The following is an 18552-nucleotide window of genomic DNA, read 5'->3' as shown; positions in this document are numbered from 1 at the left end:
ACCCTGGGATCATGACCTGAGCCGAAGGCAGACGCTTAACGACTGAGCCACCCAGGTGCCCCTGTCTTAGTTTAGTTTTAAAAGTCATTCTGTTCAATACCTAGATTGATGATTCAGATATAGCTCACATGCTAAAAGAAAGTGTAGCTGTTTCTGTACTGGGTATTTTACCCACTGAGCTTTTACCTTAACGAGGCAAATATACTACAGAAAGAGATCCTAAATCATGAACCATTGTCAGTAAAGTTTTTAAGTTTAGAATCTGTTTCCATTTTAAAATTTCAGGCTAATTGTAAGTATGAAAAGGTTATAAGTATCATTAATTTTTAAAAGTCCATAAAGACATACACACATAAGTAAAAAAAAAAATCAAGGAACATATATTGAAGCCCATCTACTTGCAATGATTAATTTAATGATTAAATAATTTAATGATGAAGTTCTAAAAATCCAAGCACTCTGATTTCAGGCTGTGTCAAAGATGTTCTCAAATATGACTAAAATCTGAATGATGTGACCCAAACTACACTGCTTCTAATTAGTCCCCATAGTACAAATGTGGATCAACTTAATTAATTGCTAAACCCAGGTCAATCCAATAAAGGCTGCTAAGAATAAGGAATCTTTCTTCAATACATTATAGTATCACACAAAGAAAAATATTTTACTGACCTCCATGACAATCCATATTGCATTGACATTTGTTATTGACAGCCCCAAAATAGCAACATCTATTCTGTAGAGCAAATTAAGCAAGACTAGCTAGTCTATTACTATGCAAATAAAATTCATTAGTAAGCTAACAATTTCATTTCTACAGATGCCACTGGACTTCAAGACCTATTATTATTCAACATTATAAGATGTTCTGGACTGAACCTAATTTTAGTAAAATAACAACATAGAATGTATTTTAAGCCTTCTATCAGTATTTTTCATTTTTTTCTTAGACAATAATCACTATTTATAATTCTTAAATACCCAACTATGCATTTAATATTCTCAAATATTAGATGATACTAGATTGAGGAGATTCTTCCTAAAAGAATATACTTTTAAAAATTTACTTGGGCAGCAAAAAATCATACTAAACCAATATACTCTCAATCAAATTTACTGGCTAGATGAAAATTGTACTGCTATAAAGGAAAAATCACAAAATTATAATTTGTCTTAGATTGGCTCTTAACTGTCTCTATTTTTTTAGGCCATTTTCACAAACAAAAATGAAAAACACCTCAATTCTCCACAAATCTATACTGTATTCTTCAGTGAATCCTCTTCATTAAGGAAAAAAAAAAGAAAAAAAGAAAAACAAGACAAAAATGATGTATCTACAAACCTACAGTTGAGATAGTTACACCATACTTAAAAAAGGAGGGTTGCCATTTGACCATCCATTAAGCCATTTAAATTTATTTGGCCTTTGCTCTATATGATCTCAAAAATATAGCTACAAGACAAAGTAAATCAGATGCCACAGTCAGAAAATTGAGATCCATGTTTATGGACAACAGTACAAAAAGACTACTGGAGAGAATATGCAATGTGGGTAAAGTTAGAAAGCTTTTTTCCCCTTTCTCTAGATCACCCCCCCCCCCCCCCCCCCGCAGTAGCAGACACCAGACCATCATCTTACTAGGCTGGTTTAGTAGAGTATATATCCTTTCCAGAAACCTAGGTCTTGCTGGAAAATAATCCTCCCTGAAATTCTTGGTATAGGAAAATGGTCAGGGCCATCTGAGGGATAGACAGTGAAGTGCTTTAATGGAGAGAATGTCTCCACTACCCCAGAGCCATTTCCTCCCATTTAAGGGTAATAAAGTAGAGAGGCCCCTTTCTAATCTCTCAAGGAGACAACTGCTTATGTCCCAGGTTAGAGGTCTTCCCTTCCTTCTTCAAGAGGGCATCTGTTTATATTCCAGAGTAAAAGATAAGGTCCTTGGATCACTTGGTCTACTTTCTCTCTTTCTTCCTCATCTCTCTCCCCTTCCTCCCTTCTTGTTCTTCTCCCTCTTCTTCCTTCTTCTCTCCCTTTTTCTTTTTCTTTCTACATCCCCTCTCTACACTCCCCCCCCATCAGAGAGAGGCAGACAGATGTGCCAGCAACAACTATACATATAAGCTTCAAATTTCAAAATTTTGTAGCTCATCTCCTATGGTGTAACCCTTATACGTAGAGGTAGCCAGCTCTCACCCATATTGCCCTTTGGGAAGCTAGGGAGGGGCAACCAACATGAAGCTCTGTGAATAAATATGAAGTCTGTTCCAAGTATCTCCTGTTTCTGTTTGTGAGCTTGTGAGCTTGTGTGTGTGTGTGTGTGTGTGTATAAAACATATAATGAACTTAGCTTAGACCCTCCATAAGACTTAACAGGTCTCTAACCATATTTCAGGAGAAAAATGCCCACTTTATTTGCCAGCATATACTTAGAGCTGCATTTCCTATCTACTCATATATAAAAACCAAGAAAAAAATGAGATACAAGACTGTTGTGTTATTCCCTTAAAAACAGAATCCTGATTTATAATATCTATAGAGACATAATTTCTTTCTTCCCACCCCTTCTCACTTAAATATGCTATAAGACAACAATAAGAACAATAAAAAAAGATAAAAACCACAGCTATAGGCAAGACAGTAAAAAGCTGCAATGGTTAATTAAGTTTGAATATTTACCTCCCTTGTATGCACTTTGAGCAATAGTTCTATCAGATTTCCCTGGGACACAAAATTTAATACTCAGCTCTAATAAAAATACTGTTTGTTCAATTTTATCAAAAGAGGGCTATAAAAATGTAGTCAACAAATGCTTATAGTGGTAACTAAACTTATTAAACATATCTACCAACTACTTGCAAGTCCAAATATCAGCTGGAAACTAGTTAATAGAGATTCAACATACCATTTTCTAAAATGAAATAAATAGCTGTCAAATTAACTTCTGACAATTTAATGTGAAATATTCTGAATGGCCATCTAGAGAATTTTCTATGGTGTTATTATAAAAAGACAGAAAAATGACTACAAGCAGTCAAACATTGTTTTAGTATTTCCCAAGTCTACATTATTACTGTTACTTAAATAATAATATAAATAATTCAAGTAATAGTATAAAATGAGCATGTATGCTAAGTTAGGTTCTATTTTTAAGAGATTAAAAATATTGAATATACAAAGTGTTTGACAGAAGTGAATACTATAAAACAGACTAAAAGCTTCTTTATATTATTTAACCTAATAATTATGTACTTACTATAATTTAATACTATAATTATAAAAGTCACATCAATAAATTACCAAATAATATAATAAATTCACTTCCTAAATCTGGAATATTTAAAACAGCTATAGACCTATATGGAATCTTTAAGTAACAAAATTTATAATAAATTATATATTATTTAGCTAACTTCACCTTTTATGTAAAACATGCAGTTATGTCAGAAAATGTGCATTTATACATTGGTTACATGCATAAAGCATATAAGCAAAGCCCAAAAGTTATTGCTATTTTTAAGCAAAATATTCTAGAGGTGGGAAAGAGAACAAACTGAGAGGAAAATTACACAATAATATGGCTAAAAAAATAGTATACAGTAAGATGGCAAAGCAATTTGTACTGCCTTCACATTTTGCTACTTTACACATGAAGAAGGGCACGAAAGAAGCCACAAAGAATGAGAAAATGGATAGAAAAGTTACTAACTTCTATAAGGAAGTTATACTGATCAGGCACGTAAAAATAGAGATGATATACAACTACATAATGGATGAAATGGATGGAACATAAGCTTCACCTTGCAGTTTTGAGTTGTTATATATGTTCCCTGGTGCTCAGCAATGTATCGAATAGAGAGAAAATGAGTTTCAGGAAAATAAAATTGTTCGTTTTGCTTCTAATTTTTCCCAAGCTTACGGACAGCATTATTTTTTTTCTTTTGATCTTTTGGCTAAGTATTTATAGTCTGTACAAGAATAGATCTAAACCTAGTTTATACCTTCAAAATTTCTAAACGTCATTCTGAATCAAATTGTTTCACTGTGTTCTGTGAATTTTTGCTGTAAATTCCAGAAACCACTAATTACCAATGTAAAAAATGTTCAAATCCCTAAAGATATGTTCATACTTGTATTTGTCTTTATGTACCAGGAGAAAACTGAATACATTTCAGGGGTAGGAGGTACTGGGGATAAAGTGAGGTAAGGGGAAAGTAATTCATTAGCCTTTTCTTTTTGCACCTTTGTGTTAATTCACTTGTTACAAGAATGTATTATTTCAGTAACATGAAAATCCTCAAAGAATTAGGAAAAAAATGTTAATAGCAATGAAGGAAAAATGCAATACTAATATTCTTCATTAAAAAATATTCCCTTTGCAAATGAAGAGAACATTACAAGGTTAATAAAGGAACTATTATATATAAAATTTCAAGAATGTAACTGAGTACTCTTATGGTAAGCTGTATTTCAGAAAAATGAAATTTTTCTCTGTTCTCTTAAAAATGTGAAATTTTAAAAGGGTTCAAAAGTTACTTCTCTAGGGCTTAATGAATAGAAATAAAAGAAAGAATATATTAACTTCAAATAACTGGTGGCACAAATGACGTCTATATCACGAAAAATAGCTAAGTCAGATGGATATCTCAAATTAGGAGAAAATGAGGTAATTTAATACGTCTAACAGAAAAGACTATATAACTAGATGAAATAATATTAAGAATAAATTTATGTAATGAAACATTTTAAAGGAGAACACCAACATTCTTCCACTGATCTCTACAGCTAACGGGGCAGGGAAGGCTGGGGGGATTTCCTTAAGAAGGTAATCAAAGCATCTTTGATGTCATTCAACATCTCCAGATTGTTCTACTCTCTGCCTGGACATTCAGCTTACTGTAGGACTAACGATTATTTTCTTGATTTTCCTGAAGTTAGTTGCCCCCTGATTCCTTAAGAACTACTTCTGACTTGTGAAGGCTACCATAGCTCCTATTCACTCATTCATCAAACATCATCTGTGCACCAACGTGCTCCAGGTACTGCTGAGGCCATGACAACACAATGATGAGCAAGACCATGGTCAGCCATTTTCTTTATGGGACTCATATCTTATAATAGAAAGTGGCATTAACCAAAACCAGCCAGAAAAAAATGTAAAACTATAGTCAGACATATGAAGAAGACGTAGGCTATGCTATTATATAGTTCATAATAGGGAGGTGAAAGAGTAAGGGAGGTATACAAAGGTTTCTCTAACAAAGATAAAATCTGAAGGATTTAATATAGGATAACTAAGCAGAGAGTAAGGAAAGATGTGTGAGACAGAGGGAATAAGTTATGCAAAAGCTCAGAGGTAAATAGAAGAGCATCTCTATGATGAGGGTCTGAAAGAAGGCCAGAAAGACAGGAGGTAGGAAATGAGGGAGAGAGGTATGTGATGAAGACAGAAGGTAAAGGCCAGACAATATAGGGACCCCCTGAACCCTTTTAAAGCAGCTTGAAGTATTCAAGTGTCATCCCGGAGCTGTACTTTGAAAAGATCATTCTAGCCAGCTGCAGCGTACAGAGCAGCTAGAGCAGAGCCAGATGGATGCAGGGAGCCATTAAGAGGCGGCTAGAACAGTCCATGGACAGCATGATGGTTACTTGGATTAGATGGTAGAAATGACGGTTCAGGAGAAGGAGGGGATGGAGAGAAATGAGCAGATTTGAAAGACACTTAGGTAAAATGAGTAGGTGTTAACGAAGGATTAGAAATGAGAACAAGGGAGAGTTAGTTGACAAGGACAACTTTTAGGTTTCTGACTTACGGAACTAAATCTACAGTTATGCCATTCACTAAGCCAAGAAATAATGGATGCAATACTATTGGTTTAGGGTGAAAATTTTATGAATTGGGTTTGGACATACTAAATTTCAGATGTTCTTAAAGTACGCATGCCTAAAATTTTAACTCCTAAATTGATGATTATAACTGATGAATTGTTACTGTATTACACCACTGTCATAGAAAGAATTTCTGGTTATTATACCAGACGGTGGTATAATATAATGAAAACTCATCAGTTATAATTATCAATTTAGGAGTTAAAATTTTAAAATTAGACATTATGGCTCAGGAGCACTTATTTCTTAGCACTATCAGCTGCTAGGCTGATCCTGTGATCATAGTACTATATATTTTAGCCATGTCTACTTTAGGAACATGGAAAATTATGTTGACCTAGGCATGCTGCTGTTCAGTCTTCCACAGGCCAAAGCCAAAGATAGTTTTAACTGAATATTAAGGCAAAGCAGAGCTTGATACATCCTTAATAAAAATTTTTTTAAAGGCAAAATTTCCTGATGACAGTAGCTCATAGTTGAGAATAAAATAATTGAGGGATTGCAGAGAGATTATAGAAGTGGAAGTAGGTGCAAATGCTAATTTCTCTTTGTATCTTTTTTTTTTTTTTTCTGGCTCTTATGATATAAAATTCTCCTTGTTTCTCTTTGGTCATCTTCTTTCTTTCTTTGTAGCCTTTTCCTTCTCTACCTGGTTTGTTCCCAAACCTTTTTTTAAATTTAGCACTTTTTCTTGTTTCATCCTATCCCATTTATGGCCTTTATAGAAATAACTCTTACCTTTATGTTCCCAACCCAGACCTCTTTTCTGACCTCTAGACCCGTATTATCTTGCCTAGCCTCTCCTCTTGGGTATCTGAAATGTAGTATGTCCAAACCCAAAAGTAAGAGATTTCATGAATGTTTCTTTTAGATTTCTTGTAGTTAAAAAACTCCTGAATTGGGGGTTCCTGGGGGGCTCAGTCAGTTAAATGTCTGACTCTTGATTTCGGCTCAGGTCATGAGATCGAGCCCCATGTGGGGCTCTGTGCTCAGTGAGAAGTCTGCTTGAGATTCTCTCTCTCCCTCTGCCTCTGCCCCCTCCCAACTTGTGCGTATGCTCTCTCTCTCAATAAATAAAATCTTAAAAAAATATGAGAAAACTCCTGAAATAGTCCCTTAATAGTACTGTCTTTAATGGTAAAGATGAAGGAGGAATATCTTTAATTCTTGTGCTCACAGTTGTTAAAATGTCTCCTCCTCAAGTATCTTGCTTTTATATTCCTTTGGGAGTATGTCTCAATTTGGGAGGAGGGAATGAAGAAGGCAGTACTCAATTCACAGATAAAAGTCATGTTAAACAAATTTGACATGACAGAACATTGGTACCGAGAATTAGAGATGCTTGTATCTGGAGGAAGAAAACTTTTTTTAGGGAAAAAGGCCAATGGAAAGATCCATTATTAAAGTTAGCATAGTAAAATTTGTTTCAGTTGTACATAATTATTTTTATAGAAACTAATGATAAGAAACAAAAATAATTCCCCTCAAATAGTCAAAAGTTAAATTAATACATATTTAGTAGTCAATTTTAAGGGTGATTTCTTATTAGAAACAGAAATATCTACTAAAGAGTTACAAACAATGAAGAGAAAACAAGGACACATCTGAATAAGAAAAAGCTGATATTAAGCATTAATCCAAGATTGAAGGTAACTTTTTTCCTCTTTAATACTGCAAAGCCTTTTATTCTTGAAACTGTAGATTTTGAGTAAGTTATTAAATAAGGATGCTTTTTTGATAATGTAAAAAAAGAACAAGTTAACTTATAATAAATATGCTATAATCTCTGAGACAGTTTCTAATTTCTTTTTTTATCACTGTAACAAAGTTTGTATAACAAGAAAAATCTCAATAGGGTTAAGGCATCAATTATTTTCCCATTCTGCAAGTTACACAGGAGGAGGGGAATTATTAACAGGAATGATAAAGCTGTACTTGCATTTGGTAACACAAGAGAAGTTTACAAATGAGATGTCTCATTAGTTTGAGCAGATGGATCAGAATTAAAGGCTGAATCACCAACTTTTAATTTCCCAATAGCCAAGAAGACTTGAAGTCTTGCAGAGTATGACTGTTGAAAAGTCAACATGAAAAGATTTTCTCCATCTGTCATCACACGTGCTTGAGTGGAACACAACTGCCTCCTACTGTTTTTAATACTTTTAAGGCAAAGCTGCACATAAAATCTATTAAGTACACGAGCACATAAGTTTAGATGATTAGTATACTGAAACCCATGGAATAGTATGACCAGAGAATATCAGCATGGCTTTTGAACATGAAATTTGCTCTATTCTAATTTAATCTAAATGGAGAGAAACAGAAGAAATTCATTTGTGTACTTAAGAGGAAAGTGTTAATTTTTAGCATAAAAACTATTCACTTGCTTGAGAGTTATATTTTTAATTTTTTTAAATGGACACTTATTTCAGTCTGAAAATAAAGTTCTGAAAAGTAGCTGCTCTGATTAAAGTATTTAGGGAAAGCACAATTAGGGAGAAAATCCAAAATACTAAACAACTTGAAGCAAGAAAACAAAATCAAGGAGTAGTCACTAGAAGGATTTTTTAACTAGTTGGCAGGGAGAGGGGGGCATAAGGTGGTAGTAGGGAAAATTCAATTGATTTTCCTGGAGTAGAATACATTACTTACAGTTTCTAATTATTGTATATTAACTGCTAAGATGTATTTAAAAAGCAACAAAATAAAGCTGAAGTTTGTTAGGTACACAGCCCCATAAGAAATAACTTATGTTCCCTTAATAACAAGGAAAAGCACATTTACTGAATATGTAGTTGGTTACTTAAGAGCAAAGCACTAATACAGTTAGTTATAACTATAACTGAATTCTATAAGCAAAGGTCTGCCTCTCTCTCTCTATACACACACATATACACACAAACACTTATATAATTTACCGTACAACAAAACATTTAAAGAGAAGAGTCTTTCAGAATGAAGCATATATAGTTAGATTTTTCAGTCATCTGACTAGGCAGAATAGTATAAATGAAGAGTTAATTTGGGTGTCAGTTTTTTAGATAATAAGGTGAAAAGACTGTTGAATTATATATTTTTCATTTTCTGACAGATGGATACAAATTCATTTGTTGAAATTTATTACTTGGAACCTTATATGAAGACAGACAGTGACTGAGTTAACATTAGAGTCAACCTCAATTATGAGGGGGGAAAACACAACTCAGAAACTTTAATCTATTGGGAAGTTCTTTGGTAACCTTCTAATAAAAGTAGAGGAGTACACCTTAGTGAAGGTATGTCTTTAAGGAGAGAAAAAAGGGAAAAAATAATCCAGCAAGGTGGGGGGTTGGTTCTAAGCCCCTGAAAACAAACTTCCACATAAGCCTCAGTAATCAAGGAGAACTGTGAAGTAGGAATTCTTGTGTGATGGATTAATTCAAAGGTTGTTAGCCTTGTTGAAATAGGTATCTACCTCAGCTTCCAAAATCAAAATGTGTAATAGCCTTCCTTTCTAAGTATCTTCCTTGCAATTTCAGTTCTGGACGTATTACAAAGGCCATCAGTAGAAGCTGCCACACATTAAGCTAAATGAATTCATAGGCCAAATCATACTTGGCAGAGCAACTTACAAATAGAAGACTTGGAATGATCCCTTTGAAAAGACTGAAACAGAAAAAGATTTTAGTTTTGCGCAACTTTCCCAAAGTTACACACATAATATAGGTAATGAAGAATGAAAAGATGGAGCTCTGTTTTCAAATTATGTTGCGAAAGAGCTCTAGAGATGGATTACATTAATATAAGACTGCCCTGACAACTCAGTATTTATAATTTAAAAGGCGCTGGCCTAGGCATTTGTAATACTAGCAAAATTAGAAGCAAATGTCAACCAGTTAGTCATAGTCTTGATGCATTTTGTATTTCCCATTATCCCCATCTCACTAAAGATGTTAAACCTTTGAAGATGAGGCAATTTGTCACAATCAAATTGTATTTACCAGAGACCCCATACACAAGACACACTGCACTAGGAACTTAACTAACAGTATATTCTTGTAACCCAGTCTTACTTTGTAGGACCTGTCCTACTGGAGCACAAAACCTAAAGGGACAACATTACGTAGAACATATTGGTTAAATTTTTAAATAGGACATCTTTGATCTAAGTGTTTATACTTTAATGTTATTGTTTCTATTTAAGGTTCTGTCATATTTTTGGATAGACAAAATATAATAGAGAAACTATAGAGGTAACTGGGAAAAAAAGGAAATTAAAAAAAAATGAAAGGACACACACCAACAAACACTCTGGATGGTAGAATTAGTAGTGATTTATTCCCCCTCATTTTTGCTTTTTGGTACGTCCAAAAGTTAAATTTGTTCAAATTCTTTTTTTCCCCCTCAATCTCTTTTATATTAATTATATTTAAACTACATTTTATTTTTTATTTATTTATTTTTCTTAAGATTTTATTTATTTGACAGAGAGAGACACAGTGAGAGAGGGAACACAAGCAGGGGGAGTGGGAAAGGGAGAACCAGGCTTCCCGCTGAGCAGGGAGCCCAATGCGGGGCTCGATCCCAGGACCCTGGGATCATGACCCGAGCCAAAGGCAGACGCTTAACTGACTGAGCCACCCAGGCACCCCTAAACTACTTTTTAAAAATGCAATTATAGGGGTGCCTGGGTGGCTCAGTCAGTTAAGTGTCTATCTCTTGATTTCAGCTCAGGTCATGATCTCAGGGTTGTGAGATGAGCCCCGAGCTGGACTCTGCACTGGGCGTGGAGTCTGCTTAGGATTCTCTCTCTCCCTCCCCCTCTACCCTTCCCTTCACTTCTGTCTCGCCCTCTCTTAAAAAAAAAAATGCAATTACAGAGGTCAAAGCACACGGTCACAGTCATGAAGCAAAAACACAGGGAAAAACAGGTTTTTCTAATTGAAAGTGAGTGTACACCCAAAGCAAAACATGAACAATATGATATGCAAAATTGTTTTCATAATCATGATTTAAAATAGCTGCTAATTAAGAAAAAAGTTCACTGGTATGATACCACTTTCTTATATGCTTTAAAATTATAAAACAAATTCAAAATAGCAAACACAGTAGATCATAATCTTACATCACATTACACTGATAAACTTTTCAAAAAAAATGGCATTAACTTTCTAAAATCCTACCTAGGTCCGCTATGACCATAAAATATTATAACCCATTCAGAATGTATTATAGGATCATGTGGCAAGACCACAAAATGTGGCCATTTGTGCCATAATTCTATTTTAGGAAATTTATCCTGATTAAATCTTTCAACAGAAAAAATAAGATGGTCACTATAGTAGCACTATCTTTAATAATAGAAAATTGCAAACACTGAAAACACTCACTAATGTAGGAATAACCAGTAATAAAGGAAGAGCTAATGCCAGCTTAATAGCAAAGGAGCAGTGTAAAGTTCTGAAGATGCTGTGGGCTTTATCAACACAGAGACTTGTGTTTCAGTCCTGGCGCAAGCCTTCACTAGCTGTATGTACTAGCTTGGGAAGCTGCTTAACACGTCATAGGTTCACTTTCTCTTTTAACAAAAAGAGATCATAATGCTTATGTCAGAAGGTTTGGGAAGATTAAATGTCCAAAGAGACTCATGTGGTGTCTGAAACTTACAAACTGAATAAAAACTCCCTTTCTCTTTACAGACATTAAAGTTGTTAGAACCATGCAGAAACAATGAAAAATGTTCAGTATTCATTAAAGAAAACAGTGAATATAAAACTGTATTTACAGTATAATTTAGTAATGGATTATAACTAATAATTAAGTTTGAAAGAACAAAATTGAAAACTACATGTGCAATTGGATAAAAAATGAGTAGTGGGATGTATATAAAAATTACAATAATAATGTTAAAATGGTAAAATAATAGTGGAACTATAACAATTTTCCTTAGTGTTGTTATTTTTATAATTAAAAAAAGTAAAGGAGATGCATGGGTATTTTTACAAAACTTACGAACATTCTACTATTATATTTACTATAGAAAATAAACATCATCACTAATCATTCAAAAACAGAAATTATGACACCTGCAGCCTAAGCCTGACTTCTTAAGAAGCCTGAACAGCCTGAAGAGGGCCATAGTTATCCTGCTCTAATTCTTGTTTGGAAAAAGGCACAGATATGGACACAATCCCTGATCCCTAAGTGTTTCTGTGGGCTCTCAAATTACAATCGTACTCTACACAATCACCCACAGTGCATTTTTAGTCAGACAGGAGTGCAGGGGAAGAGAGCTTGGAGGTCATGCATCCGTAAAAGGCTGGCAAGTGTGGATGCCATGACATGCACACAAAAAGTGGGGAGGTCATGCTTGTACTCAACTCCTGCCTCAGCTTTGCTCACTCTCTATTCCTAGGTCCCTCATGCCCTAGAGCAGCATGAAACCTCCCCTGCGGTATCCCATCCAAGTCTGTCCTTCCTAAACAGAAAGCCAGGGCTGTGAACCCAGCCCTCCATCCCAACTTGGCCTTTTAGAATTTATAACTGCAAGGGCCCGCCCTCTGGCAGCTTTCTTTTTGAAAAGTAATGCACTAAACAATTTCACACTAAGAAAGAAAGGAATGGCAGTAAGATCTCATCTCTATTGACCAAACACCCCCAGCCAGCACACTTTATGAATCATGCATGATTCCTACAGGGACATGTTAGCCTCTGAAACAGTGAAAGAACTATGCTAGAAGAGGAAGAGGAAATAATCTTCCTAGGATTCTTTAAGTAACAACATTTACTTGGATTTTTACTTACGATAGAAGATACAACTACTACTCTTTCCAACATTTAGGAATAAGGGTGCATTTTATTTTTTAAAGAAATATTTTATAATGTAAGATTTTGTAATTTAATGAAAAAAGGTGGGGCTAATATAACAAATATACTTAAAGAACAATTATAAACAGCATGATAAAGGCAAATAACGTTAGAAAGATGAGTGACTTGTAGTTCCTAAGGCCCCCAAATAGTTACAGGACTGGCAGTAATGGTATTATTAATCCATTTACTTTTATTAGTATTTACAACTATGTACATTTATGTATATGTTTATACGTGGATATATGTATTTATCAGTCTTACCAAGAAAGAATTCACAAAAACTCCTTTTTTTATTCTAAAAAAAGTGATTTATTTCTATTAGAAGCAATCTTGTGTTCCAAAGTAATGAAACAAGTATCTACTTATCTGGTCACTGAGTGCTAACTGCAATTGGAAGAAAAATGATTGTTTTAATTTTTTTTTAATTCTAGAAGCAACACTAACATTCCTACCAGTGGTGTTTTAAATATTTTGATAACCTTTTCAAGGCTATTCAATTACAAAAGGAGTAGTAAGTGTTTTCCTGACTACAGTCAAAATATAATTTATCTATTTTTATGTTCCATACATAGTAAAGTATTTACAGTTTAATTTCCATTATTTAAAAAGAGATAAAAAATGTTTAAGGGTTTGCATTTATAATGAAATTTATCATAGATTAGAAAAAAATTCTCCTGTGACAGAAGAAATCCTATCATGATTAAAAATTATGGAAAAAAGAATGTTTGCTCACAGTTCATACTTAAATGGAGACCCAGAATAGCCAACACAATGCTAAAGGACAAAGTTGGAGGAATAATACTACCTGACTTCACAATATAGATACAGTAATCAAAACACTTTAGTATAGGCTAAAGAATAGCCAAACAAATGGAAAAGAATAGGAAATTCAGAAATAAGCCATAAATATAACTAATTGATCTTTGAGAAATGAGCAAAGGTGATAAAATGGAGCAAAGATAGTCTTTTCAACAAATGGTGCTGCAACAACTGGACTTCCACATACAAAAATAAATAAATCTAGACACGGACCTTATACCCTTCCCAAAAATTAACTGAAAACCAATCATAGGTCTAAATGTAAACATGAAACTATAAAATTCCTAGGTGATAACCTAGGCGAAAATCTTTAGGTGTGGTGATGACCTTTTTAGATACAACACCAAAGGCATCATCCATGACATAATTGATGAGCTGGATTCCACTAAAATTAAAAACTGCTCTGTAAAAGACACCGATGAGAAAATGAGAAGATAAGTCACAGACTGGGAGAGAATACTTGCAAAAGACACATCTGATAAATGACTTTTATCCAAAGTATACAAAGAACTCTTAAAACTCAACAAGAAAATGAACAACCTGATTTTAAAATGGCCAAAGACCTAAACAGACACTTCACCAAATATAGAGAGATGGAAAATAAGCATATAAAATACGTTCAACATCATTTGTCATTAGAGAAATGCAAATTAAAACAAGATACCACGACACACCTCTTAGAATGGCCAAAGTACTGACATCACCAAACGCTAGTGAGGCTTTGGAGCAACAGGAATTCGTATTCACTGATGGTGGGGATGCAAATGCTATACAACTTTGGAAGACAGTATGGCAGCTTCTTACAAAATTCAACATACTCTCACCATATGATCCAGCAATCACACTCCTTGGTATTTATCCAAAGAAGCTGTAAACCTAAGTCCACACAAAACTTGTACACAGATGTTTATGGCAGCTTTATTCGTAAGTGCCAAAACCTGGCAGCAATCAAGATATCATTCAGTATGTAAATAAATAAACAGTAGTATATCCAGACATTGGAGTATTATTCAGTACTAAAAAGAATAAGCTATCAAGTCATGGAAAGACATTTAAAACCTCAAATAGATACTGTGAAAAAAGCCAATGTGAAAAGACTACATAAACTGTATGACATTCTGGAAAAGGCAAAACTACAGAGACTAAAAAGACTTAAAAGGTCAATGGTTTCCAGGGGTATATGGGAAGGAATGATGAATAGGCTGAACACAGAGGACTTTTAGGGCAATGAAATTGTTCTGTGTGACACTATAATGGTCGATGTATGTCATTATACATTTGTCCAAACCTACAGAATGAACACCAAGAGTGAACCTTAGGGTAAACTATGGACTTTAGGTGATATTGACATGTCAATGTAGGTTCATCGATTGAAATAAATGTACCACTCTTGTGCAGAATGTTGACAGTGAAGGAAGCCGTGCATATGTGGGGGCAGGTGTTGCATGAGAACTCTCTCTACTTTCCATTCAATTTCGCTGTGAACCCAAAATTGTTCTAAAAAAGAACATCTAGTTTTTAAAAAATTTAATGGAGAAAACATTTAAAAATTTATTTAACATTTTTAATATGGTGTATACAAATAGATTTTATGGATTCTACAGCTACATTCCTTAGCTAATAATACAGTTTAAATTTTCTGTAATATAAGAGTTAGAAATAAATGTCCATGGCAGTAATACCTACCTAATTATACCGAATTTATCTTGTTTGTTTATAAAGAAGGTACAAATATTGGTGGCTATACAGGATATTTCTTTCTTTTAGGATTTTCACTGAAATGCTGTCAAAAGTTTCTCTAGATAACATTTTAGGATTATCAGACATCTACTACAACTAAACCTTGTGAAGCAATCTAGAACAGAGGTTGGAAAACAAGCCACATGCAGTTGCTGCTTGTTTTTGTAAATAAAGTTTTATTGAAACACAGCTGTGCCTAATTGTTCGTATACTGTCCATGGCGACTTTCATGCTACAATAACACAACTAAGTAGCTACAAAAAAGAACATAAGGCCTGTAAAGCTGAAATTATTTACTATGTGGCCCATTACAAAAAGTTTCCTGGCTCCTGACTAAGAATAAGTAGTTGGTGTTTGGTAATGCTTTTGATTAAAGAAAGAATATTGGTCTTTACCATTACTTTATTTGTACATAATAAATAATGCAATTCATAAAGCAGTTTCTTAATGAAGATCAAAAAAATACACTGATATAAAATAAATGCACATGAAGTGATAATGACACAATGGTTACTGGAGACTCCACACTCACATGGACTGAATTTACAACTGCACTAGTAAAATGATGGAAACATATTACTTTATTTTGTACAGCACCTCGTTTTCTTCATCTGTCAAATGATGAAAATAGTACCTGCCTCATTGGCTGGTGAGAGAATTCAGTGAAAAGAAATATAACTTTAGCAGTTTCAGACATTTCCTAATTGTTAAGGTAAGTCACTAATATTATATAATTTAATCATGATTTCTTTTCCCTAAAAGTTCTTCTTTTTTTTTTTTAATTTTTAATTAATTTATTTGACAGAGAGAGACAGCGAAAGAGGGAACACAAGCAGGGGGAGTGGGAGAGGGAGAAGCAGGCTTCCCGCAGAGCAGGGAGCCCAATGTGGGGCTCGATCCCAGGCCCCTGGGATCATGACCTGAGCCGAAGGCAGAGGCTTAACTACTGAGCCACCCAGGCGCCCACCTAAAAGTTATTCTTAAACATAAGGGCATTCTCTTGAGATTAGTTAGAAACCTGATTTTAAAACTATTTCTTGAAGGGGCAAAATGCATCAAAGTGGGCAGTGTTCCATGTCTTCAAGTTTAATTCATCTTTGATCTGTTTATATACTGGGGCCTGAAACAAGATTTCGTCTGGAAAAAAAGGAATTCACTGCTCTTAAACAAATTTAAAAACCAAAGGACCAGAAAGTATTTAATTTTATGTGCCACGAAAGGTTAATAACAGAAAAAAATTCTATAATAAAATAAAATGATCCAAAGACCCATATACAATTGGGCAATGATTAAGTTTTATGTAAGCAATTATTATCATTCCACTTTTTCTTTAACAATCTTGAATGGAGCATTTTGAACAATGGAGTTTAAAAGTAAAACTGCTTAACTTCCAAGCACAATAAAACAATATAAAACTTTATTATATATATTTCAGTTGATACTACTTCGTGAAAACAGTAAATAATATAACATTTCAGATTTTTACATTATGTAAAAAATAGAAATTAAAATTTTTGAGGTATGAAAGAAGATTGGTGCTTTTTATTATTTTTTTTTTTTTAAAGATTTTATTTATTTATTTGAGAGAGAGAGAATGAAAGAGAGAGCACATGAGAGGGGGGAGTGTCAGAGGGAGAAGCAGACTCCCTGCCGAGCAGGGAGCCCGATGCGGGACTCGATCCAGGGACTCCAGGATCATGACCTGAGCCGAAGGCAGTCGCTTAACCAACTGAGCCACCCAGGCGCCCGATTGGTGCTTTTTAAAAAGATTAAAAAGAAAAAACAAAAAACCAGAAGTGTAAAGGATGAAATTCTTCTCTGTCTTATCTACTGAATAAAGGATGACATTCTTCTCTGTCTTATGTACTGAATAAAATGACAAACAAAACAGCATGACCTATCAATATTGGGATGATAATATTATCTATGAATATTTTATGACTTACATGGCTAAGCACTGAACTAAAAAATAATATTAACTAAAAATTCATAGTCATTATCTCAGAATTCAAGAAAATTTTTAAAAGCATAAAAAATAATTTTAACCATTAAGTATCCTCTAAAAACAGGATAAAAGAAAGTAAGTGTACCTGGTGTCCAGCCTTTACTTGCTTCAAAACACTTTCATAGCATACTTCGTCCATGTTATTCAATTGTTGTACCTTAAGGTTTTTAAAACACAAATAATATAAGATGAAGCTATTATAAACTTTCTAACTACCGACAAAACTACAGATTTTAAGGCATTTTTTTCCCTTTCAGATTAAGTAGAATGCAGAAGCAACAAATGCAATATAAATACCTAGCATGTAACAACCTAATAAGAAACAAACACAATATGGTTTAAAAGTACAAATAAAATACCTCATATAATACTTTCAGAGTACTAACTTTCTAAGCGTGCCAAGTTTTTTAAAGACAATTTTAAGGATAATATACTAGTTGTAGATATTTTAGAATAATTTTAAAGTTCTTTTCTCGGCTTTTCCCAGGAAGGCCCGCTCTTGAGGCTGTTTTTCTTCTATTTCATTCTATAAACCATAGAGCTTTCTTATGGAATTCTCAAAATCACCAGAACACTACTAGTAGAATGCCATGGTATATAAAGCTGAAATCGAAGGAAACGTACTCTAAATTATAAAGCTGAAAGAACAATCTAAAGCTATAAAAAAACAGCTCTACATCTGTCCTAATGATACATTAAAATATACTAAATAATCAAATATATATTAAGTGACTGAAAAAACAAGCAAGTGATACTGAAAAGCACTTGAAACAAATTAATGATAAAATATGTACAGCATGACTATTATCATATCATGAACTATCCTTTTGTCCATAAGTCTGAAATGGTTCCCCACAACTCCAAAGATACCTTACTTTGATGCAATGTAGATGGAGCATAGACACTGTTGTATGAGTCACTTCTGGTATTTTTTAGCTGAGTATTTTATTTGTAATAGTGTAAGGTAAAATGACCCTACTTTACTAATAAAATTCTTTATAGACAAGTAATGCAATACATTAAAGACCAAGGCTGACATAGCAACATATGATTCCATCTTATTTTCTTTTATGAAGAGGTCATAAGGCATTTGAATCTTCTTTTAAACCTATTTCTTCTACAGAGAAAAAGGTGTCATTAAACAGAATATTAAATTCATAAATTTTGAGCAAAGTACAATATTCTTTCACAATATTATAAAAGTCTAAAATAAGCACCCTAATACTGTAAATGGTACATAGTAATACTA

At 33.8% G+C, this 18552-nt stretch overlaps 1 protein-coding gene across 2 annotated transcripts in view; it reads right to left on the bottom strand.

The window, feature by feature from the left end:
• The window catches only part of ASCC3 (activating signal cointegrator 1 complex subunit 3), a 359389-nt gene that overhangs the window by 192414 nt on the left and 148423 nt on the right, over nucleotides 1-18552 (bottom strand). For both annotated transcript variants that reach the window (XM_078054943.1, XM_078054942.1), the window contains one exon: nucleotides 17389-17460. In XM_078054943.1, coding sequence (XP_077911069.1) covers nucleotides 17389-17460 — 72 coding nt within the window. The remainder of the gene's footprint in view (nucleotides 1-17388; nucleotides 17461-18552) is intronic.

Source organism: Halichoerus grypus, chromosome 9 (assembly GCF_964656455.1).
Source record: "Halichoerus grypus chromosome 9, mHalGry1.hap1.1, whole genome shotgun sequence".
Taxonomy (NCBI): domain Eukaryota; kingdom Metazoa; phylum Chordata; class Mammalia; order Carnivora; family Phocidae; genus Halichoerus; species Halichoerus grypus.
Note: the sequence above shows the minus strand (reverse complement) of the source record. Positions and strands in the feature narration are given on the sequence as shown.